Raw genomic sequence first — 26443 nt, forward strand, 5'->3', positions numbered from 1 at the left:
TGTGCCCACCCCACCCCCAGTTTATTGTTTTGGACCCAGTCCAGCCCCAGGACTAACCTAAGAGTTGTAGTCCTTATGGCCTAGACTGCCTTTCAAGTTTACTTACAGACACAGTGTACTTCAGCCCTTGGTGGTGAGGTTTGTGTTAACTCAAGTTTGGTCCACTGGGATTGGCAATTCCTCTCTGGCTGTGCATGGTTTAAATGCTCCCTCCATGGGTGGACATCAGCTGAGTTTTAATCCAGTTTTTCTTTCTTCTCTAACAGGACAGTACTGAGTTCAATGCCTCAGATTTGCTGTGTTCTCCCTCCACAAGCACACAGAAATGTTCTCTGCACCATGCTGCTACTGTTGAGAAGTGGGGAAGGGGTGATTGGAGAGTCAAGATTGTTTTTGGTTTTTTTTCTATCTCTTTAGTGCCTCTTTAGTAATATGTAGTTAAAACTGGATACTATGAGGGTTCAACTAATTTTGCCTTCTCTTCTGCCATTTTGCTCTGCCTTTTCCAAGAGAATCAGCATATGGAACATTTTTATTAATTATTCAATTAAGCCTTTTATTTATCTTTTAGAAAGCCTTTTAAATGATGCAATACACATATTGCACTCTTTAGAAGCTCTTGCATATCAATAGGTATCCCTGGATGAGACTAGTTTGGAAGCTATCATTTGTAAATGTACTTTTTAAAGTGTAGTGTTGTTCATTTGGAACATTTTATTGTAATTTAATATTTTTAGTAACTCAGTTTTGTAAGCATTTATTGTTTTAGGAGCCTAATAATTATACATGTATAGGTAGGCATAGCCAGAAGGTAGAGTACTCATTTCTTTAGATATTAAGAATCTTATCTTTATGTTAAATGTTAGCTTTGGCTCTCAGATTCCTCTTGATCACTTTAGCCAATGATTTTTCCCCACCTAACTACGCACGAAGAAGAAGCAAAGGGGATAGGACACACACACAAAAAAAAACTCTGCAATTTATGAAAACTGAACTTCACACCCTTTTCAGTATTTCCGTTTACTGTCAGTTTCTGTAAGACCAAGTCAGGCATTTAAGGCCTCTAACTGTATCCAAGTCAGTTAAGGATTAAATTTAATCTGAATTTTAATTTAATCCAGTTTTTGTTGTGACTGTTAAACCCAGCTTGGATTAAAAATGTGTTCAAACACAGATAGCTCAAAATACAAATCTGTAGAGCTTTGTAATCCAAGAGAGAATTTAACCACAATCCCCAGTAGCTGTGAGAAAGTAATGGACATGAAACAACATGGCAGGTACCTCATTTGGTCATTTGATGTTTTGGGGGTCACTAAAATACCTACTTTGGATCCCACTTCAGACAACATTTGTTAAAATTAAAACCTACAGGCAAATTATATTTAACAAAGTTTAACTAGGCAAATAATATTTGTAAATTGGGCAGCTGCTTAAGCTAGAATAGCTTCAGAGCAACTCTGTACTCCCATGTAGTCAGAGGGGATTTATGGACAGAAAAAGAGAAGTGATGTACAAGAAATGGAAGTGAAGTGCAGAAATAGCTAGATTGGTTACAGCTTAGCAGTTGTCTTATTTGAACATAGTTGGAACATTTGGTTGCCTTTGATTAGCCGAAACTTGGTAACTGGTACAAGAGTAGGTTACAGTTTGTTTACATGTTCAGGCAGGTCAGAGTCCACTATCTATAGAGAAACCTTTGGACTGACATTAAAACATGTAAACAGATACCTGTAGGCTAAACTTGACTTAACACAGGTCACTTGTGTTTTGGAACACCTACTTGAATTTTCCATTTTCAGGGCAGTTTGCTTGAGACAGTACCTGACTTATTTAGAAAAGCCAAAGGGAGAATGCTCTGTTCATAAATGACACTCCTTCAACCTTCTTCCCTATGCATGCAACTGTGACTCTGATCATGTATTTTCCTGGAAGGAAAATCACATGAAAACCTAAGAAGAGGCATAATTTGGGCACATAAAATCCACATAACTATTTTACAACTTGGAGGAAATTTTCCTTTCTCAAAATTATTTTTACCATTCATTTCAAAATTATCTGTGTGTGGGGGGTGGTAGTCAATCATACCCTCTTCCCACCTTTCTGCTTTAACTGGGGATATGATTATTTGTCTTCATGGAGGTATAAGTACACCATCCTTTATCTGAAATCCCTGGAGCCCAATATGTTTTCTAATTCAGAATGGTTTGACTTTAAAAATATATTGTTATATTTTCTACAGATTTTGGAAACTTCTAGTAATGTGGATGATAAAATATAATCAAACATTTTGATATTTCTTTAGAAAACTATTAGTAATTACACAAAGGTGGATGAGTAAGAGACATAAATGGATTCATTTCACTTCACTTAAAGTCTTGGCCATCAAATAAAATTACAAATAACTTAATTTGCTTTTAATTTTTTAGGATTTTAGTATTACAGATTGAGGATGAAGGATTTCTAACCCTGCATTACTGAAAAAAAAACTTAGATCTGCATTGTCCAACACAGTAGCCATAGTGATTCATGGTTATTTAATTTAAATTTAAAGTAATTACAAGTAAAGGCAGTTTTAAATTCAGGTGTTCAGTTGCATTAATCACGTTTGTAGTACTTAATAGGTACCTGTGGCTAGTGGCTTCCATATGGCACAACACAGATATTCAGAATTCCTTCTTACCCAGAAGATGACAGTAGTAATTTCAACCTCAGCAAACTCACAATCCATTTTTTCTTTCAAACTAGAATTTTAGTTATCTTTTATAAATTTATATTTATTTATTTATTTATCTATTTATAGATAGAGTCTTGCTTTGTTGCCCAGGCTGGAGTGCAGTGGCACAATCACTGCTCCCTGCAACCTCTGCCTCCCTGTTATCTCATTTTTAAAATAATACTAGTCATATGTGCTGGCTTCAAGTGAAATGGAGTAGCTATTAGAGTAGCAACTAAAAGGCTGATTAAACACAGAAACTGTGGGTTAGAAGATTGGAGAACTTTTCAGCTAAAAATCAGTCTCAGGGATCCATAGATGGGAGAACCTCAGAGGTCAGCTGATGGCTACAGTCAATGTTGGATGTTGTTCATATCTAATTCTGGGTGAAGGCAGGAGGTGTTAAATAATTCTATCTGCCTAGTGTGAGAGGGATGAACCCTTTCTGGAAGAAGATAAACCTCACTGGAAACTCTGCATTTTTTTATATGTAACTACTGGCACTTAACCAAGGCTTACTAGGCATGCCAAATATAGAAATAAATGAACAGATAAAGAATAGAGAAGGAAAAAAGGCAATAAAAAAATAAATGCAAATCAAAACCACAATGAGATACCATCTCACACCAGTTAGAATGGCAATCATTAAAAAGTCAGGAAACAACAGGTGCTGGAGAGGATGTGGAGAAATAGGAACACTTTTACACTGTTGGTGGGACTGTAAACTAGTTCAACCATTGTGGAAGTCAGTGTGGTGATTCCTCAGGGATCTAGAACTAGAAATACCATTTGACCCAGCCATCCCATTACTGGGTATATACCCAAAGGACTATAAATCATGCTGCTATAAAGACACATGCACACGTATGTTTATTGTGGCACTATTCACAATAGGAAAGACTTGGAACCAACCCAAATGTCCAACAATGATAGACTGGATTAAGAAAATGTGGCACATATACACCATGGAATACTATGCAGCCATAAAAAATGATGAGTTCATGTCCTTTGTAGGGACATGAATGAAATTGGAAATCATTCTCAGTAAACTATCGCAAGGACAAAAAACCAAACACCGAATGTTCTCACTCATAGGTGGGAATTGAACAATGAGAACACATGGACACAGGAAGGGGAACATCACACTCTGGGTACTGTTGTGGGGTGGGGGAGGGGGGAGGGATAGCATTAGGAGATATACCTAATGCTAAATGACAAGTTAATGTGTGCAGCACACCAGCATGGCACATGTATACATATGTAACTAACCTGCACATTGTGCACATGTACCCTAAAACTTAAAGTATAATAATAATAATAATAAAAAGAAAAAAATAGAGAAGGAAAAAAGGCAATAAAAATATGTTTACACTAGGGAGCATTCCCTATATTATTTTAAGAGAGCAACATTTACCTTAATATGATTAAGCATACATTACCTTAATATCAGAAAACTGACAATAAAATTTTGATGAGTAAAATTAGCAGACCAATGTTTCTTATAAATATAAATACAAATATCCTCAACTAAATATAGCAAATCCAATATAACTGTGTCTCTATGTGTATTTTCATTAATGCATATTAATATACGTTATGTATACCACATATATAGGCAGGTCAAAATAAATGGCCATATTAATAGATTAAAAAAGAAAAATAAATATTGGCAAAGATGTAAAGAATAGAAAATTCATACACTGTTGTTAGTATTGTAAATTAGCACAACCATTTTTGAAAGCAATATGGAGGTTTCTCAGAAAACTAAACATAGAATTATCACATAATCCACCAATCTACTGGGTTTATACCCAAAGAAAATAAAATCAGCATGTGAAAGTGATATCCACACTTTCATGCTCATAGCAGCATTATTCACAACAGCGAAAATATCGGAACAACCTAAGTGTCCATCAACAGATGAATGAATTAAGACATGTGGTATATATACACAATGGAATGCTACTCAATCTTTAAAAAATCCAGAACATTCTGTTATTTGTGACAACATGGATGAACCTAGAGGACATTATGTTAAGTGAAATAAGGCAGACACAATGAGGCAGATACTATAAGATCTCACATATAGGTAGAATCTTAAAAAGTCAAACTCATGGAAATAGTGAGTAGAATGATGGTGACTAGAGTCTTTGGAGAAGGGGTGGATAGGGAAAGGGGAGTCATCAGCAAATAGCCACAAAGTTACAGTTAGATAGGGGAAATAAGTTGTAGTGTTCTACTGCACAGAAATGTGACTATAATTAGCAATAATATGTATTTCAAAATAGATAAAAGCTTAACAGTTTTCATCCCAAAGAAATAAATGTTCAAGATGATAGATATAATAATCATTCCCATTTGATAATTCTATAATGTATACCTGTATCAAAATATCACTTTATACCCCATAAATATATACAATTGTTGTCAACTAAAAATGAAATAAAATTTGAACAAACGGAATCCACTTGATCAAATTATACATATTCGTGACCAAAAAATTTAAAATAATAAGAGAGACAATTGCCTAAATCTGATAAAAAAATTTACCAAACTATACATTAAACACCATTTTGTGTTAATATCTCACCAATTGTGAGATATTAAACCTCCACTCTCTCCTGGAGATTAGAAATATAACAAGGCTCCCCACTATCATGATTTATATTCAACACTGTCCTTACCAGTGAAATAATGCAATACAGATAAATTAAAGTTATGACCATTACAGAATAAGAAATAAACATTAAATCAGATCACAGAATTGTGTACATAGAAATTACAAATGCATCAAGAAAAAGATTATTGTCAATGATAACTAAAATTAGCAAAGTTGCTAGATATGAGGTCATAAACATAATAAGGTAATTATATTTCCTTGTACCAGAAAAAAAGAAATGAGAAGGCATTTTGTGATGCACACTATTTATAATAACATCAAAAATATCATTTGCTTAAGGAAAAAACCTAACAGATGTACAAGTCACTGCACTTAAAACTAAACATTACTAAGAAAATAAAAAAAGCCATAACAAATTGGAAGCAAAATCAGATTCATGAATTAAAAAATTCAACATGTCAAGAAATCAATTCTTTAAAATTGACCTACAAAGTTAATGTCACCCTGATAAAAATAACAGAAGAGTGTTTTGGGGAAATTAACAAAGAGATACCATTAGAAATTATTTGGAAATGTAAGCACCTAAGAGTAACCAAAAACTTATTAAGTAAGCAGAACAAATTTGGAAGACACACTTTGTCAGCTTTCAAGAAAATAAAATGTGACAATTTGAAATATTGACTACAGGGGATCATTAACATACCCAAAGTACTTTTTATCGTATTCAATCTTCTATGCCAAGATTATTTTATTAATGTTCTTATAATTTCTGAGTGATATGTGGAACTTCCAATATTGTGTAATCAACTCTACTGAGACACACCAATCCTTTCCACATTTGTACTTGCTAGACATACAAAATCATCTTCAATTGTAACATCAACTTCATACACTTTTCTAAATTTGTCAACTCAAAATTATTTTTAGGCCAAAGGAGAGTAGAACATTTATAAGCCAATGCTAATATTTCCATTAATGGAAGTGAATTTGATGAATCAGTGGTTGTATAAAGACAGTCCATCAAGATTAAGCTAGCCTATAGAAAATATTGTTGAAAGAAATTAAAGAAGATCTAAGTAAAGGGAAAGATATCCCACATTCATCTATTGGAAGGTTTAACATTGTTAAGATGATATTACTTCCTAAATAAATCTACAGATTGAATACAATCCATAACCATATCCCTCCTACCTTCTTTGCAGAAATTGACAGGGTTGTCCTAAAATTTATATGGAAATGTAAGTAACCCAAATTGTTGAGAACCAAAAAAATTGTGGAAAAAACAACATTGAAGGAATAACACTTCTCAACATCAAAATTTACAACAAAGATGATTGGGTGTAGTGGCGTACAAAGAAAGATTTATAGATCAATGGAATAGGATTGAGAATCCAAAAATAAACCCTCACATGTATAGCCAATTGATTTTCAACAAATGTGCCAAGATTCTTCATTAGGACAAAAATATTCTTTTCAATGAATGGCACTAAGACAACTAGATATCCGTGTGCAAAAGAATAAATTTGGACACATAACTCACACTAGAATGAAAAATTGACTCAGAATGAGATTATAGACATAAATGCAAGAGTTAAAACTATAAAACTCTTAGAAGAAAACTTGGAATGAATCGTTATGATCCCGGATTAGGCAACTGTTTCTTAAATATGATACCAAAACTACAAGCAACCAAAGAAATCAGTATATTAGGTTTTATAAAAATTAGAAACCTTTTGTATGTCAAAGAGCACTGGCAAGAAAAGAGAAGATAACCCACAGGATGGGAGAAAATATCTTCAAATTATGTATCTGATAAGAGACTTGTATCAATATATAAGAACTTTTCCAACTCAATAACTTAAAAAATTATAATGATGCAATTAAAAATGCAAAGAATCTGAATACATATTTCCATAAAAGGATAATACAAATGGTCAATAAGCACATGAAAGAATGCCCAACCTCATTAGCCATGAGGAAAATACAAGTTAAAACCACAATAAAAAGCCACTTCTTACCCACTAGGATGGCTAGCGTGAAAACGACAGATAATGAAAAGCATTGGCAAGGGTATGAAAAAATGGAAGCCATCATACACCCTGCTGAGGATATAAAATGGTTCAGCCAATTTTATGCCTATGTTTTCTTGTAGGAATATATTCTTTTTAGTTCTTATAGGCGTGTCTTTGATCCAGCCACAGTTGCTCCAAAGATTAAACATAGAGTAACCATATGACTCAGAAATTCCACTTTCAGGTATATGCTGTAAACAAATGAAAACATATATATACACAAAAACTTGTACATAAATATTCATACCAGCATTATTTATAATAGCCAAAAAATAGAAACAATCAAAATGTTTATCAATCAATGAATGGAAACATAAAATATAATATATCCACACTAGAGTATTAGTCAACCGTATAAGGAAATGAAGTACTTATGTGTGCTACGACATCAATGAATCTTGAAAAGATTATGCAAGTGAAAGAAGACAGAAACAAAAGATCAATTACTGTATGACTCTATATATGTAAAATGTCCAGAATAGCTAATCTATAGATACACAAAGTAGATTAGCATTGCCTAGAGCTGGGGAATTGGGGAACAATAGGAAGTGACTGTTAAGCATATTGGTTATCTTTTCAGGTTGAAGGAACTGTTCTAAAATTGATTTCTGTCATGGCTGCACAGCTCTATGAAAATAATGAAACCATGATTTATACTTAAAATGTATGAAGAAATGGTATATGAATTGTCCTCAATAAAAATATTATGTAAATAGAACAAAAAAGAAAAAAAGTTATATTCTTAATACTATAGTGAGGTCTAATGAGCAATGCAGTTTTAAAAGACAGTAATGAGAAAATAGCCACTGGTAACTGAAATACCAGAGACCTTACAGTTCTTTTTAACCTTGGATTAGTGGAGAGGCTCCACAGCATTAAGAAAACCCATATAAATGTGTGAAAACTACTGGGAACTAATGTAGTTACATTCTTCTGGTAAGGTGTTCATACATTTAATGAGATTCTAAAATTAATTGATTTCCAAAAGATAAGAATCATTGACCTTGGAGAAAGAAGGCAAAGAGTAGGAACAATTTGCTTCTTTCCCCTCCAATTGTATTGAACTATTCCACCTTTACTTCATTCCATCTGGAACACATAATTTGAGTGGTACTGGTCACATTCATGGACAGTTCTTTGAAAGTCACCTTCATCAGCATTATCGACTCATTGCCATTTTCACTGACTGACTGATTCCTCATTTCTTTCCAGTACTATGAAGTGACTGAATAAAATATTAGTGGCCTTAGGTAAAAAATTTCTTGTCTAGAGTTAGCTGTTTTCAGTTTGTTCTGGATTGGGTCTCTCCCCAGTTTAAAGAAGACTTTGCACCTATATTTATCCTTATAACATCTATATTACTCTTATCCCAGTGTCCAAATTGACTCTACTATTATTCAAATTCATGATCCAAACATTTCCCTTCTTGGTTTAATTTATCAAATACAATATCTAGTATCATTAATAAAATTTTCCACATGGCTCCTATTATTTGGCACTCATATGCTCCTCTAACTACAGCTAATATTTATAGGTCATTGAGGATATGGCAACGTGAACAACTGGGTTTATTTATTTATTATCTTTAAATTATACTTTAAGTTCTAGGGTACACATGCACAATGTGTAGGTTTGATACATAGGTATAAATGTGCCATGTTGGTTTGCTGCACCCATCAACTTGCCATTTACATTAGGTATTTCTTCTAATGCTATCCATCTGCAAGCCTCCCATCCCATGAAAGGCTCTGGTGTGTGATGATCCCTGCCCTGTGTCCAAGTGTTCTCATTGTTCAATTCCCACCTATGAGTAGGAACATGCAGTGTTTGATTTTTAGTCCTTGTGATAGTTTGCTGAGAATGATGGTTTCCAGCTTCACCCATGTCCCTGCAAAGGACATGAACTCATTCATTTTTATGGCTGCATAATATTCCATGGTGTATATGTGCTACATTTTCTTAATCCAGTCTATCATTGATGGACATTTGGGTTGGTTCCAAGTCTTTGTTATTGTGAATAGTGCCACAATAAACATACGTGTGCATGTGTCTTTATAGTAGCATGATTTATAATCCTTTGGGTATATACCCAGTAATGGGATGGCTGGGTCAAATGGTATTTCTAGTTCTAGATCCTTGAGGAATCACCACACTGTCTTCCACAATGGTTGAACTAATTTAAACTCCCACCAACAGTGTAAAAGCATTCCTATTTCTCCACATCCTCTCCAGCATCTGTTGTTTCCTGACTTATTAATGATCACCGTTCTAACTGGTGTGGTTTTGATTTGCATTTCTCTGATGACCAGTTATGATGAGCATCTTTTCATGTGTCTGTTGGCTGCATAGATGTCTTCTTTTGAGAAGTGCCTGTTCATATCCTTTGCCCACTTGTTGATGGGGTTGTTTGTTTTTTTCCTGTAAATTTGTTTGAATTCTTTGTAGATTCTGGATATTAGCCCTTTTTCAGATCAGTAGAGGGCAAAAATTTTCTCCCATTCTGTAGGTTGCCTATTCACTCTGATGGTAGTTTCTTTTGCCATGCAGAAGTTCTTTAGTTTAATTAGATCCCATTTGTCTATTTTGGCTTTTATTCCCATTGCTTTTGGTGTTTTAGTCATGAAGTCCTTGCCCATACCTATGTCCTGAATGGCATTGCCTAGGTTTTCTTCTAGGGTTTTTGTGGTGTTAAGTCTAACATTTAAGTCATTAATCTATCTGGATTAATTTTTGCATAAGTTGTAAGGAAGGGATCCAGTTTCAGCTTTCTACATATGGCTAGCCAGTTTTCTTTCCCAGGACCATTTGTTAAATAGGGAATCCTTTTCCTTTTTCTTGTTTTTGTCAGGTTTGTCAAAGATCAGATGGTTGTAGATGTGTGGTGTTATTTCTGAGGCCTCTGTTCTGTTCCATTGGTGTATATATCTGTTTTGTTACCAGTACGATGCTGTTTTGGTTACTGTGGCCTTATAATATAATTTGAAGTCAGGTAGCATGATGCCTCTAGCTTTGTTCTTTCTGCTTAGGATTGTCTTGGGAATGCGGGCTCTTTTTTGGTTCCGTATGAACTTTAAAGTAGTTTTTTCCAATTCTGTGAAGAAAGTCATTGGTAGCTTAATAGGGATGGCATTGAATCTATAAATTACCTTGCACAGTATGGCCATTTTCACCATACTGATTCTTCCTACCCGTGAGCATGGAATGTTCTTCCATTTGTTTGTATCCTCTTTTATTTCATTGAGCAGTGGTTTGTAGCTCTCCTTGAAGAGGTCCTTCACATCCCTTGTAAGTTGGATTCCTAGGTATTTTGTTCTCTTTGTAGCAATTGTGAATGGGAGTTCACTCATGATTTGGCTCTCTGTTTGTCTGTTGTTGCCGTATAGGAATGCTTGTGATTTTTGCACATTGATTTTGTATCCTGAGACTTTGCTGAAGTTGCTTATCAGCTTAAGGAGATTTTGAGCTGAAACAATGGGGTTTTCTAAATATACAATCATGTCGTCTGCAAACAGGGACAATTTGACTTCTTCTTTTCCTAATTGAATACCTTTTATTTCTTTCTCTTTCCTGATTGCCCTGGCCAGAACTTCCAACACTATGTTGAATAGGAGTGGTGAAAGAGGGCATCCTTGTCTTGTGCCAGTTTTCAAAGGGAATGCTTCCAGTTATGCCCATTCAGTATGATATTGGCTGTGGGTTTGTCATAAATAGTTCATATTATTTTCAGATACGTTTCATCAATACCTAGTTTATTCAGAGTTGTTAGCATGAAGCGCTATTGAGTTTTGTCAAAGGCCTTTTCTGCATCTATTGAGATAATCATGTGGTTTTTGTCATTGGTTCTGTTTATGTGATGGATTACATTTATTGATTTGCATGTGTTGAACCAGCCTTGCTTCCCAGGGATGAAGCTGACTTGATCCTGGTGGATAAGCTTTTTGATGTGCTGCTGGATTCGGTTTGCCAGTATTTTATTGAGGATTTTCACATCGATGTTCATCAGGGATATTGGTCTAAAATTTTCTTTTTTTGTTGTGTCTCTGCCAGCCTTTGGTATCAGGATGATGCTGGCCTCATAAAATGAGTTAGAGAGGATTCCTTCTTTTTCTATTGATTGGAATAGTTTCAGAAGGAATGGTACCAGCTCCTCTTTGTACCTCTGGTAGAATTCAGCTGTGAATCCTTCGGGTCCTGGACTTTTTTTGGTTGGTAGGCTATTAATTATTGCCTCAATTTCACAGTCTTTTATTGGTCTATTCAGAGATTCAACTTCTTCCTGGTTTAGTATTGGAAGGGTGCGTGTGTCCAGGAATTTATCCATTTCTTCTAGACTTTCTAGTTTATTTGCATAGAGGTTTTTATAGTATTCTCTGATGGTAGTTTCTATTTCTGTGGGATCAGTGATGATGTCCCCTTTATCATTTTTTATTGCATCTATTTGATTCTTCTCTCTTTTCTTCTTTATTAGTCTTGCTAGTGGTCTATCAATTTTGTTGATCTTTTCAAAAAACCAGCTCCTGCATTCATTGATTTTTTGAAGGGTATTTTTGTGTCTCTATCTTTTCCATTCTGCTCTGATCTTAGTTATTTCTTGCCTTCTGCTAGCTTTTGAATGTGTTTGCTCTTGCTTCTCTAGTTCTTTTAATTGTAATGCTTGGGTGTCGATTTTAGATCTTTCCTGCTTTCTCTTGTGGGCATTTAGTGCTATAAATTTCCCTCTACATACTACTTTAAATGTGTCCCAGAGATTCTGGTACATTGTGTCTTTGTTCTCATTGGTTTCAAAGAACATCTTTATTTCAGCCTTCATTTCATTATTTACCTAGTAGTCATTCAGGAGTAGGTTGTTCAGTTTCCATGTAGTTGTGCAGTTTCGAGTGAGTTTCTTAATCCTGAGCTCTAATTTGATGGCACTGTGGTCTGAGAAACAGTTTGTTGTAATTTCTGTTCTTTTATATTTGCTGAGGAGTGCTTTAATTCCAATTATGTGGTCAATTTTAGAATAAGTGTGATGCGGTGCTGAGAGGAATGTATATTCTGTTGATTTGGGGTGGAAAGTTCTGTAGATGTCCATTAGGTCTGCTTGGTGCAGAGCTGAGTTCAAGTCCTGGATATCCTTGCTAACCTTCTGTCTCATTGATCTGTCTAATATTGAGAGTGTGGTGTTAATAGTCTCCCATTATTATTGTGTGGGAGTCTAAGTCTCTTTGTAGATCTCTAAGGACTTGCTTTATGAATCTAGGTGCTCCTGTATTGGGTGCATATATACTTAGAATAGTTAACTCTTCTTGTTGCATTGATCCATTTACCATTATGTAATGCCATTCTTTGTCTCTTTTGATCTTTGTTAGTTTAAAGTCTGTTTTATCAAAGACAGGAATGCAACCCCTGCTTTTTTTTTTTTTCTTTCCTTTTGCTTGGTAGATCTTCCTCCATCCCTTTATTTTGAGTCTATGTGTCTCTGCATGTGAGATGGGTCTCCTGAATACAACACACTGATGGGTCTTGACTCTTTATCCAATTTGCCAGTCTTTGTCTTTTAATTGGGGCATTTAGCCCATTTACATTGAAGGATAATATTGTTATGTGTGAATTTAATCCCGTCATTATAATGTTTGCTGGTTATTTTGCCTGTTCATTGCAGTTTCTTCATAGCATCGATGGTCTTTACAATTTGGCATGTTTTTGCAGTGGCTGTTAACGGTTGTTTCTTTTCATGTTTATTGTTTCCTTCAGGAGCTCTTGTAAGGCAGGCCTGGTGGTGACAAAATCTCTCAGCATCTGCTTGTCTGTAAAGGATTTTATTTCTCCTTCACTTATGAAGGTTAGTTTGGCTGGATATGAAGTTCTGGGTTGAAAGTTCTTTTCTTTAAGAACGTTGAATATTGGCCCCCACTCTCTTCTGGCTTGTAGGGTTTTTTCAGAGAGATCTGCTGTTAGTCTGATGGGCTTCCCTTTGTGGGTGACCTGACCTTTCTCTCCGGCTGCTCTTAACATTTTTTTCCTTATTTCAACCTTGGTGAATCTGACAATTATGTCTTGGGTTTGCTCTTCTCAATGAGTACCTTTGTGGTGTTCTCTGTATTTCCTGAATTTGAATGTTGGTCTGCCTTGCTAGATTGGGAAGTTCTCCGGGATAATATCCTGAAGAGGGTTTTCCAACTTGGTTCCATTCTCCCCATTGCTTTCAGGTACACCAATTAAACAGAGATTTGGTTTTTTCACATAGTCCCATATTTGTTGCAAGCTTCATTCATTTCTTTTTACTCTTTTTCTCTAACTTTGTCTTCTCACTTTATTTCATTGATTTGATCTTCAATCACTGACACCCTTTCTTCCACTTGATTGAATTGGCTATTGAAGCTTGGGCATACATCATGAAGTTCTTGTGCCATGGTTTTCATCTCTATCAGGTCATTTAAGGTCTTCTCTACACTGTTTATTCTAGTTAGCCATTTGTCTAACTTTTTTCAAGGTTTTTAGCTTCCTTGCAATGGGTTTGAACATGCTCCTTTAGCTCAGATAAGTTCATTATTTCTGACCTTCTGAAGCCTACTTCTGTCAACTTGTCAAAGTCATTCTCTGTCCAGCTTTGTTCCATTTCTTGTGAGGAGCTGTGATCCTTTAGAGAAGAAGTGCTCTGGTTTTTAGAATTTTCAGCTTTTCTGCTCTGGTTTCTCCCCATCTTTGTGGTTTTATCTACCTTTGGTCTTTGATGTTAGTGACCCACAGATGGGGTTTTGGTGTAGATGTTCTTTTTGTTGATGTTGATGCTATTCCTTTCTGTTGGTTAGTTTTCCTTCTAACAGTCAAGTCCCTCAGCTGCAGGTCTGTTGGAGTTTGCTGGAGGTCCACTCCAGATTTTTCCTGGGTATCACCAGTGGAGGCTGCAGAACAGAAAATATTGCAGAACAGCAAATATTGCTGCCTGATTCTTCCTCTGGAAGCCTCGTCCCAGAGGGGCACCCACCTATATGAGGTGTCTGTTGGCCCCTACTAGGAGGTGTCTCCCAGTTAGGCTACATGGTGCCAGGTACCCACTTGAGGAGGCAGTCTGTCTGTTCCCAGAGCTCAAACACTGTGCTAGGAAAACCACTTCTCTCTTCAAAGCTGTCAGACAGGGACATCTAAGTCTGCAGAAGTTGTGTGCTGCCTTTTGTTCAGCTATGCCCTTCCCACAGAGTTGGAGTCTATAGAGGCCGTAGGCCTTGCTGAGCTGCGGTGGGCTCTGCCCAGTTCAAACTTCCTGGCCACTTTGTTTACCTACTCAAGCCTCAGCAATGGTGAACGCCCTCCCCCAGTCAGGCTGCTGCCTCACAGTTCAATCTCAGACTGCAGCGCTAGCAGTGAGCAAGGCTCCGTGGGTGTGCAAACTGCCAAGCCAGGCATGGGAGAGAATCTCCTTGTCTGCTAGTTGCTAAGACCTTGGGAAAAGCACAGTATTTGGGTGGGAGTGTCCCATTTTTCCAGGTACAGACTGTCACAGCTTCCCTTGGCTAGGAAAGGGAAATCCCCTGACCCCTTGCTCTTCCCAGGTGAGGTGATGCCCTGCCCTCCTCCAGCTTGCCCTCCATGGGCTGCACCCACTGCCCAATCAGTCCCAGTGAGATGAACCAGGTACCTTAGTTGGAAATGCAGAAATCACCTGTCTTCTGCATTGATCACACTGGGAGCTGCAGACCAGATCTGTTCCTATTCGGCCATCTTGGAATGGAGAGCCAGGCTTTATTATAGAATCTGCATTTCCATAATCCAGACTTCTTTCAGGACAGAAGCCAAAGAGAGGAACAATCTCATAATCTGGTCTCTGAGTTCTATTCTCATTGTATATATCATTCTACAGAACTACTATAATTTTCTCTAATAATTATCCACATTCAACTCTTTTTCTGGTGCATACCTGACCAAATAACATTCCATGTCAACATTCAGGTTTGCAGGTTATTGAAAGACATCCCCAACTCCATATCTATTCAAATTCATTTTTGGTTCCACTCAATTAAGGTTTCTCTCCTCCATCTTTTTGCCACCAAATACCTCTGTACATCTCTTCATACTGCAAGACAATAGTAGCAAACATATGGCTCTGTCCAGCCACATAGTCAGCCCTTGTCATGAAGAATCTATGTTCGTTCATTCCACTTGTCAGCATGAATTCACAAAACTCTGACTCAGCCACTGAGTGCAGCTTTCAGGGAGAATAACTTGAAGGCTATAAGCAGGATATAGTACAGGTCTCCACTAATCTTTCCTGAATTATGGCATTTTTAAAAATTGTAAGTCTAATGATTATAGCCTTTGCCTTTTTCTGTATGTAAGATAATATCTTACAGTTTTAATAATTATGCATCTGTAATTTATAAGTAGATGTACCTTTACATTGAAACTTTGATGAAGTTTAGATCTAATGTAACTTCTAACCACATTTGATGTAACTTATGAGCACATGCAGAACCTCCACCACCAGTATATAAGCTCTTGGCTGAAACAGTACTTTGGAGTATTTTAACAGAAACTCTGAAAACTACCCTAGATTGCAGTCCTCAGGAAGACTCTGAATAAAATTAACTTTAATTCTTTAAAAGCAAGATGTTTTTCTTTAGTTGACAGCACCATTCTACTCATCTAAAATCCCCACTCCTATGTTTTGTGCAAGTATTTAAAGATCTACATCAAACCTCAGGGATTGCAAGAGGCCCTCCTAGGTTTAACCCTTCCTTCTCTCTCTTCCATATGCTGTGTGATATGATTATGCCTACTTTCAATTTTTATTTGTATTTTTTAACTTGTTTGTATTTCCATTTCACCTGACATATGCATTCTGTCTTTCTTAGATTATTATTAACTAAAAACAGTGTAATTAGTATATTCTAATTATTTAACAATTTAATTTTTAATTCTTCCATGAAACTTAGGCCACATCCATATACACAATATGTGCTTGTCAAATACTTCTGGACTGATCATCTCAATGTCTCCAATAAGTACAGAACTAATAAATAAACTGCAAAAATGTAGGCAAGCAAATTTTATATATCCCATTTTGATACAAAAATTATAAATTCTCGTGGATTAGTAATGTTTAGGAGTTATTGAGGTTCTTTTATTTTTCCAAAAAATAACTTTTAACACAAGCAAAATATTTACGTACTTTATTGTGTTTATTTTTATGTAATTCATTTTTTTATTTTTTATTTACTTTTTTAGTATTTAAAAAAATTCTGTAGGTACATAGTAGATGTATATATTTATGGGGTACATGGGATGTTTTGAAATAGCCATGCAATGTGAAATAAGCACATCATGAAGAATGGGGTATCTATCCCCCAAGCATTTATCATTTCAGTTACAAAGAATCCAATTTCATTCTTTACATTATTTTAAAATATAGAATTAAGTTATTATTGAGTATAGTCTCCCTACTTTTCTATCAAATAGTAGTTCTTATTCATTCTTTCTATTTTTGGCACACATAAGCTATCCCTACCTTTCCTCGAGTGCCTCACCACCATTGCCAGCCTCTGGTAACCATCCTTCTACTCTCTATGTTCAATCAGTTCGATTGATTTGATTTTTAGATATCACAAATAAATGAGAATATGTGATGTTTGTCTTTCTGTGCTTGGTTTATTTTGCTTAACATAACAATCTCCAGTTCCATCCATGTTGCTGCAAATGACTGGATGTCACTCTTTTTAATGGTTAAAAAGTACTTCATTGTGTGTGTATATATATACCACGTTTTCTTTATCCATTCATCTGTTGATGGACACTTAGGTTACTTCCAGATCTAGAATAGTGTAAGCAGTGCTGCAGCAAAAATGGGAGTGCAGCTATCTCTTCAATATTCTGATTTCCTTTTCCTTGGGTATATACCCAGCAGTAGGATTGCTGGATCATAGGGTAGCTCTATTTTTGTTTCTGTTTTTGTTTTCTTTTTTTTTTTTTTTTTTGAGGAATCTCTAAACTGTTCTCCATGGTGCTTGTACTAATTTACATTCTCACCAACAGTGTACCTGGGTGTCCTTTCGTACACATTCTCACCAGCATTTGTTATTGCCTGTCTTTTGGATATAAGCCATTTTAACTGGGGTGAGGTAATATTGTAGTTTTGATTTTCATTTCTCTGATGATAATTGACATTGAGCACCTTTTCATATGCCTGTTGTCCATTTGTATTTCTTTTTTTGAGAAATGTCTATTCAAAACTTTTGCAAATTTTTAGATGGGATTATTAGATTTTTTTTCTATAGAGATGTTTGAGCTCCTTGCATATTCTCATTGTTAATCCCTTGCCAGATGAATAGCTTGCAAATATTTTCTCCCATTCTGTGGGGGGTTGTCCCTTCACTTTGTTGATTGTATTCTTTGCAGTGCAAAAGATTTTTAACTTGATGTGATACCATTTGTCCATGTTTGCTTTGGTTCCCTGTGCTTGCGGGGTATTGCTGAAGAAATCTTTGCCCAGACAAATGTCATGGAGATTGTCTTAAACACTTTCTTGTAGTAGTTTCATAATTTGAGGTCTTAAATTTAAGTCTTTAATCTATTTTGATTTGATTTTTGTATATGGCAAGAGATAGGGGTCTAGTTTCATTGTTTTGCATATGGCTATCCAGTTTTCTCAGCACCACTTATTGTAGAGACTCTCTTTCACCCCATGTGTGTTCTTGGCACCTTTATCAAAAAGGAGTTTGCTGTAGGAGAGTGGATTTATTTCTGGGTTCTCTATTCTGCTCCATTGATCTATGTGTCTGTTTTTATACCAGTGCCATGCTGTTTGGGTTACTATAGCTCTGCAGTATAATTTGAAATCAAGTAATGTTATTTTTGCTTAGAATAGCTTTGGCTATTCTGGGTCTTTTATGGTTCTATATAAATTTTAGAATTTTTTTTCTATTTCTGTGAAGACTGTCATTGGTATTGTTACAGGAATTGCATTGAATCTGTAGCAATGCAAGGAACTGCATTGCTTTGGGCAGTATATTTTAACAATATATATTTTTACAAAATGGATTCTCCCAATCAATGAACATGAAATTTTTTTCACTTTTTTGTGTCCTCTTCAATTTCCTTCATCAATGTCTTATAGTTTTTAGTATAGAGATATTTTACTTCTTTTATTAATTCCTAGCTACTTAATTTTCTGTGTGGCTATCATAAATGAGATTACTATTTTTTCTTTTTCACATTGTTTACTGTTAGCATAAAGAAATGTTACTAAGTTTTATATGTTGACTTTGTATCCTGCAACTTTACTAAATTTGTTTATCACTTCTAATAGTTTTCTTGTGGAGTCTTTAGGTTTTTCCCAATATAAGATGTATCATCTGCAAACAAGAATAATTTGACTTTTTTTTCCAACTTGGATGCCTTTGATATTTTTCTTTTGTCTGATTGCTCTAGCTCAGACTTCCAGTAATATGTTGAATAACTATGGTGAAAATGGGCATCCTCATCTTGTTCCAGATCTTAGAACAAAAGCTTTCTGTCTTTTCCCATTCAGTATGTACTAGTTGTGGGTCTGTCATATGTGCTTTTTATTATGTTGAGGTATGTTTCTTCTATTCCCAATTTTTTGAGAGTCTTTATCATGAAGGGATGTTAAATTTTATCAAATGCTTTTCAGCATCAATTAAATGATCATATTGTTTTTATTCTTCATTCTGTTGAAACAATGTATTACACTGATTGATTTGCATATGTTGAACCATTTTTGCCTCTCAGGAATAAATCCCACTTGGTCATGATGGACATTTGTAATGTACTGTTGAATTCAGTTTGCTAGTATTTTGTTGAAGATTTTTGCATCAATGTTTAACGGTGATACTGCTCTGTAGTTGTTTTCATATGAATCTTTGGTTGGTTCTGGTATCAGGATAATACTGGCTTCCTAGAATGACTTTGAAAGTATTCCCTCTTCCTCTATTTTTTGTAATAGCTTGAGTAGGACTGGTATTACTTCATCTTTAAATGTTTGGTAATATTCAGCAGTGAAGACATCAGGTCCTGGGCTTTTCTTTATGGGAAAACTTTTTATCCTGACATTGATGTTATTACCTGTTGCTGGTGTGTTCAGGTTTTGGATTTCTTCCTAATTCCATCTTGGTAGGTTGTTTGTATCTAGGAATTTTTCCATTTCTTTTATATTTTTTAATTTATTGGCATGTAGTTGCTCATAGTAGTCACTAATGATCTCTTGAATTTCTGAAGTATCAGTTATAATGTTTCCTTTTTCATTTCGGACCTTGTCTATTTGGATCTTATCTCTTTTTTTTGTTAGTCTGGGTAAAGGTTTGTCAATTTTGTTTAAGTTTTCAAAAAAAACAACTTTTTGTTTCATTGATTTTTTTGTAATTTTGTAATTTTAGCTTTATTTATTTCTGCCTTGATATTTACCATTTCTTTTCTTCTATTAATTTTGGGTTTGGTTTTCTCTTTTTTTAGTTCTTTAAGATGTATTGTTAGATTGTTTATTTGAAGTTTTTTCTCTTTTCTGATGTAGGAACTTAATAGCTACAAACTTCCCTCTTAGTACTGCTTTTGCTGTAACCCATAGGTTTTGGTATAATGTGTTTCCAATAACATTTCCTTCAAAAACTTTTTGAATTTCCTCCTTAATTTGCTCATTGACCCACTGGTCATTCGGGAGCATATTGTCTAATTTACATGTATTTGTATAGTTTTCTAAATTCCTCATTATTAATTTCTAGTTTTATTCCATTGTGGTCAGAGAAGATGCTTATTTTTTCAATTTTTTGAACATTTTAAGACTTGTTTTGGTACATAACATGTGGTCTATTCTTAGAGGAGACTTTATTAAACAAACTTATAGCACATAAGGACCACAATATACAAACCTGAATGGGAGATGGAATTCAGTGAGCATAAGGACCTATGTATCATTAGGATGATATACATTGCTAGATAACTAATGCAATGCTTGTGCAAAGGTATGTACTGTAGAGATATTAACACATTTATTTTAATTTTTATCATATTTATTTTAAATTGGTCAGCATAATTATTCTAAGCTGTTTTATAAGGAAAAATTGAGTTTTTGTCAAGACTCCAGTTACACAATGTTTAACCCTCAGGTTTTCAGGGACTCTGATAATTCACAGAGAATGTTCACTCCCATTATATCACTTTTGATTCTGTCAATTACCTTCACCTATGGTAAAATCATCCCCATTTTAAAGATGAGGATATCAAGACTCAGGGACTTATCATCTTCACCAAGAACATGGTGGCTGCAAGTTGTAGAGCAGAGGCTAGTACCCATAACCTTTGCACCTCAAAAACTTCTCTCTAAGCAAATTATTCAGTTCAACATTCATGAATGTGTACTGTGATACACCATTTCATTATTTCCTCTAATCAGCGACTTTCAAAATAAACATTGAGTTAATCATTGCAGCACCAGTTGATTAAAAAGGGGGTCAAGAAAGTTTGATTTTGTAACCTTTTGAACTTGCATGAACCCAGGTCTTAGTGAACTTTTTATACTAGAACAAAGATAAGCCGCAATTTGATGCCCGATTCACATTGCTCTAAACTCTGAAAGAAACACACTCCTTTATTATGGTTAAAATGAACACTGGCTGTCTTTAGATCATCTGCTTTATTCCCTAAGAGATGCAGGTCTCTACTCTCCTCTTCCTTCCTATCATAAGACTCCCACCTGTATCATTTTATAAAATGAGAGAATTACAGATAATTAGAGATAGAAGGAACCTCAGCAACCCACTCTTCTAATTCCCTACTTTATCGTTAAAAGTAAGGAACTCATGGCTCAGTGAGGTGATGCGTTACCTATGAATGAGAAGAAGACATTGTTTTCAAATCCAGGTTTCCAATTCCCTGTTCAGTGACTTTTCACATCAACAAGATTTTCCATCATTGCCTAAATGAATGGACAAGATGTCATCAGCATGAAGTGCTCCACAAAGAGAATCATAAACCTTGCTTGACAAGAGGTTTTTTTTTGTTGTTGTTTAAATTTTATTTTATTTTAAGTTCCAGGATACATGTGCAGAACGTCCAGGTGTGTTACATCTGGGTAAACATGTGCCATAGTGGTTTACTGCACATATGAACCCATAACCTATGTATTAAGCCCCACATACATTAGTTTTATTCTGATACTCTCCCTCTCCCCACCGCCCCTGACAGGCTTCAGTGTGTGTTTTTCACTTCTCTGCATCCATATGTTCACATTGTTCTGCTCCCACTTATGAGTGAGAACATGTGTGTTTGTTTTTCTGTTCCTGTGTTAGTGTGCTGAGGATAATGGCTTCCAGCTTCATGCATGTCCCTGCAAAGGACATGATCTCTTTGCTTTTTATGGCTGCATAGTATTCCATGATATATATGTACCACATTTTATTCACCCTATCTTTGATGGGCATTTGGGTTGATTCCATATATTTGCTATTGTGAATAGTGCTGCAGTAAACATATGTGTGCATGTATCTTTATAATAGAATGATTTATATTCCTTTGGGTATGTGCCCAGTAATGGGATTGCTGGGTCAAATGGTACTTGTGGTTCTAGATCCTTGAGGAATTGCCACACTGTCTTCCACAATAGTTGAACTAATTTACCTTCCCATCAACAGTGTAAAAGCATTCCTATTTCTCCACAGCCTCGCCAGCATCTGTTGTTTCTTGACTTGATATGAGTGGCATGAGGTGGTATCTCATTGTGGTTTTGATTTGTATTTCTCTAATGATCACTGATGTTGAGCTTTTTTTCATATGTTTGTTGGTTGCATAAATGTCTTCTTTTAGGAAATGTCTGTTTATGTCCTTTGCCCACTTTTGCATGGGTTTTTTTTCTTATAAATTTGTTTAAGCTCCTTGTAAATTCTGGATATTAGACCTTTGTCGGATGGGAATATTGCAAAAATTTTCTCCCATACTGTATGTTGCCTTTTGCTGTGCAGAAGCTCTTTACTTTCATTAGATTCTATTTGTCAATTTTTGCTTTTGTTGCAATTGCTTTCGGTCATTGCATTATAAAATGTTTCTCCATGCCTATGTCCTGAATGGTGTTACCTAAATTTTTTTCTAGGGTTTTTATAGTTTTGGGTTTTACATTTAAGTCTTTAATCCATCTTGAGTTAATTTTTGTACAGGGTCTAAAAATGGAATCCAATTTCAATTTTCTGCATATAGCTAGCCAGTTCTCTCAGCACCATTTATTAAATATGGAATACTTTACCCTTTGCTTGCTTTTGTCAGGTTTGTTGAAGATCAGATGGTTGTAGATGTGTGGTCTTATTTCTGAGATCTCTATTCTGTTCCATTGGTCTATATGTCTGTTTTGGTACCAGTGCCATGCTGTTTTGGTTAACATAGCCTTGTAATATAGTTTGAAGTCAGGTAGTGTGATGCCTTCAGCTTTGTTCTTTTTGTTTAGGATTGTCTTGGTTATACAGGCTCTTTTTTGGTTCCATAAGAATTTTAAATTAGATTTTTCTAATTTTGTGAAGAATGTCAATAATAGTTTGATGGGAATAGCATTAAATCTATAAATCATTTTGAGCAGTATGGCCATTTTCATGACATTAATTATTCCTATCCATGAAAATGAAGTGTTTTTCTGTTTCTATGTTTCCTATCTTATTTCCTTGAGCAGTGGTTTGTAGTTCTCCTTGAAGAGGCACTTCACATACCCTTTTAGCTCTATTCCTAGGTATTTTATTCTCTCTGTAGTAATTGTGAATGACAGTTCATTCATGATTTGTTGCTCTGCTTGTCTACTGTTGGTGTATGGGAATGCTTGTGATTTTTGCACATTGATTTTGTATAATGAGACTTTGCTGAAGTTGCTTATCAGTTTAAGGAGCTTTTGGGCTGAGTCATTGAGGATTATGTTGTTCAATTTCCATGTAGTTGTGTGGTCTTGAGTACTAATTCGATTGCACTGTGGTCTGAGAAACTGTTAGAATTTCAGTTCTTTTGCATTTGCTGAGGAGTGTTTTACTTCCAATTATATGATCAATTTTAGAGTAAGTGCCATGTGACACTGAGAACAATTATTCTGTTGTCTTGGGGTGGAGAGTTCTGTAGATACCTATCAGGCCCACTTGATCCAGAGCTTCCAGAGCTCAGTTCAAGTCCTAAATGTCATTAATTTTCTGTCTCAATCTATCTAATATTGACAGCAGGGTATTAAAGTCTCCCACTTTTATTGTATGGGAATCTAAGCCTCTTTGTGGGTCTCTAAGAACTTGTTTTGTGAATCTGGTTGCTCCTGTATTGGGTGCATATATATTTAGGATAATTATGTTTTCTTGTTGAATTAATCTATTACAATTATGTAATGCCCTTTGTCTTTTTTTCTTCATTGGTTTAAAGTCTGTTTTGTCAGAAACTAGGATTGCAACCCTTGCTCTTTTTTCTGCTTCCCATTTGCTTTGTAAATTTTTCTCCATCATTTTATTTTGAGCCTGTGTGTGTTTTTGCATGTGAGATGGGTCTCTTGAATACAGCACACCAATGAGTCTTGACCCTATCCAATTTGCCAGTCTGTGTCTTTTAATTGGAGCATTTAGCCCATTTACATTTAAGGTTAATATTGTTACATGTGAATTTGATCCTATCATGATTCTAGCTGGTTATTTTGCACACTAGTTAATGCAGTTTTTTTATAGTGTAATTGGTCTTTGTATTTCAGTGTGTTTTTGTAGTGGCTGGTACCAATTTTTTCTTTCCATGTTTAGTGCTTCCTTCAGGAGCTCTTGCAAGGTAAGCCTGGTGGTGATAAATTCCCTCAGCATTTGCTGTCTGAAGAGGATTTTATTTCTCCTTTGCTTATAAAGCTTAGTTTGACTGGATATGAAATTCTTGGTTGAAAATTCTTTTCTTTAAGAATGTTGCATATTAGCCGCCACACTCTTCTGGCTTGTAGGGTTTCTGCTGAGATGCTCACTATTAGTCTGATGGGCTTTCCTTTGTAGGTGACCTGGCCTTTCTCTCTGGCTGCACTTAACATTTTTTCCTTCATTTCAATCTTGGAAAGTCTGATAATTATGTGTCTTGGGGCTGATCTTCTCATGGAGTATCTTACTGTGGTCCCCTGTATTTCCTGAATTTGAATGTTTACCTCTCTTGATAGGTTGGGGAGGTTCTCCTGGATGATATCCTGAAGTGTGTTTTTTAACTTGGTTCCATTCACCCCGTCTCTTTTAGGTACTCCAATCAGTTGTAGGTTCAGTCTTTTTACATAGTCTCATAGTTCTTGGAGGTTTTGTTCATTCCTTTTCATTCTTTTTTCTCTAATCTTGTCTGTCTGCCTTAATTCAGCAAGATAGTCTTCAAGCTCTGATATTTTTTCTTCCATTTGATCAATTCAGCTATTGATACTTGTTTTTGCATTAAGAAGTTCTTGCGCTTTATTTTTCAGCTCCATCAGGTCATTTATCTTTCTCTCTAAACTGGTTATTCTAGTTAACAGCTCCTATAACCTTTTATTATGTTTCTTAGCTTCTTTGCATCGGCTTAGAACATGCTCCTTTACCTCAGTAAAGTTTGTTACTACCCACCTTCTAAAGCCTACTTCTGTCAATTTGTCCATCTCAACCCCTGTCCAGATCTGTGCCTTTGCTGGAGAGGTGTTTCAATCATTTGGAGAAGAGGCACTCTGGCTTTTTGAGTTTTCAGCATTTTTTCATTGATTCTTTCTCATCTTCATGAGTTTGTCCAGTTTTGATCTTTGAGGCTGCTGACCTTTGGATGAGGTTTTTGTGGGGACTTTTTTGTTGATGCTGTTGTTGTTGCTTTCCGTTTGTTTTTCTTTCGATAGTTAGGTCCCTTTTCTATAAGCCTGCAGCAATTTGCTGGGGGTCCATTTCCTGCCATATTCATCTGGGTCTCTCCAGCACATGGTGATGTGACACAAGGAGGCTGGAGAACAGCAAAGATGGATGCCTATTCCTTCCTCTGGTATGTCTGACATCAAGGGGCATCAACCTGATGTCAGTAGACACACTCCAGTATAGGGTGTCTGGTGACCCCTGTTGTGGTGTCTCACCCAGTTAGGGTGAATGGGAACCAGGACCTGCTTAATGAAGCACTTTGATTGTCCCTTTGTGGAGGGGGTGTGCTGTGCTGTGGGAAAACCTATTCATCTGGGCTGGTTCATTCTCATCTCATGCAGATTCTTCAGAGGAGGGGGAAAGAATAAATATACTGGTCTGTGGAGACCATAGCCACCACTCCCTTTAGAGACTCAGGCCCAGGGATATCAGAGCTATGTCCGTAAGCCCCTGGCTGTAGTTGCTGGAGTTCCTACAGGGAAGCCCTGCCCACTGAGGAGGGATGGGTCAGGGTCCAGCCTAAAAAGGCAGTCTGGATAAGGTTTGCACAGCTGGTGTGCTTCACTGTGAGGAAATACTTTTTGGAACCAAGCCAGTCTCCTCAGCTCCAGCAGGAAAAAAACATGGCCTGAGCTATAGTGATGGTTGCTGCAATGCCCCGCAAGGAGTTCAGTGTCTTAGGCAGCTAGCAGCCACAGTGGTGGCTGCCATGTCTCCCCCAGGGAGTTCAGTTTTCTTAGGCAGTCAGTAGCTGCATTGATGGCTGCCACCCCTCCCCCAGGGAGCTCAAATGGCTTAGACAACAGGGAGCTGCAGTGATGATGGCTGCCCCTCCTTCTGGGAACTTGGTAATCTTAGGCAGGTTCCAGCTGAGTTGCTGTTGAGAATCTGTGTAGTTCTATGGTTGAGACCCAAGGCCCTGGTAGTGTGGGATCACAAGTGGGGTCTTCTGAACTGTGGGTTATACAGACCAATGGAAAAAGCACTGTTTCACAGGCTGGGTAGCTTACTCACTCACCACTTCCCTTCGTTGGGAGTTGGGGTTCCCCTTGCCCCATGTAGCTCTCAGGTGGGGCAACCCACCACCCTGCTTTTCCTGGCTCTCCATGGGTGATGCCAACTGCTTAGTCAATTCTGATGATAGAACCTGGATACCTTGGTTGCTGATGCAAGATTCTCATGCTGTTTTTGTTCCTCTGGTTGGGAGCCTCTG

General features: G+C 36.2%; 1 protein-coding gene across 2 annotated transcripts in view; it reads right to left on the minus strand.

The window, feature by feature from the left end:
- Window positions 1-26443, minus strand: part of CYP2C8 (cytochrome P450 family 2 subfamily C member 8) — a 129659-nt gene that overhangs the window by 60017 nt on the left and 43199 nt on the right. The window contains exons 2-3 of one of the 2 annotated variants that reach the window (XM_055093168.2): window positions 15306-15461; window positions 15027-15165 (exon numbers count right to left, since the gene is read on the minus strand). The exons of the other annotated variant lie outside the window; for it this stretch is intronic. Coding sequence (XP_054949143.1) covers window positions 15027-15165; window positions 15306-15325 — 159 coding nt within the window. The 5' untranslated portion in view covers window positions 15326-15461. The remainder of the gene's footprint in view (window positions 1-15026; window positions 15166-15305; window positions 15462-26443) is intronic. 2 annotated transcript variants of the gene reach the window in all.

The sequence above is a fragment of the Pan paniscus genome, chromosome 8, assembly GCF_029289425.2.
Source record: "Pan paniscus chromosome 8, NHGRI_mPanPan1-v2.0_pri, whole genome shotgun sequence".
NCBI classification, from domain to species: Eukaryota; Metazoa; Chordata; class Mammalia; order Primates; family Hominidae; genus Pan; species Pan paniscus.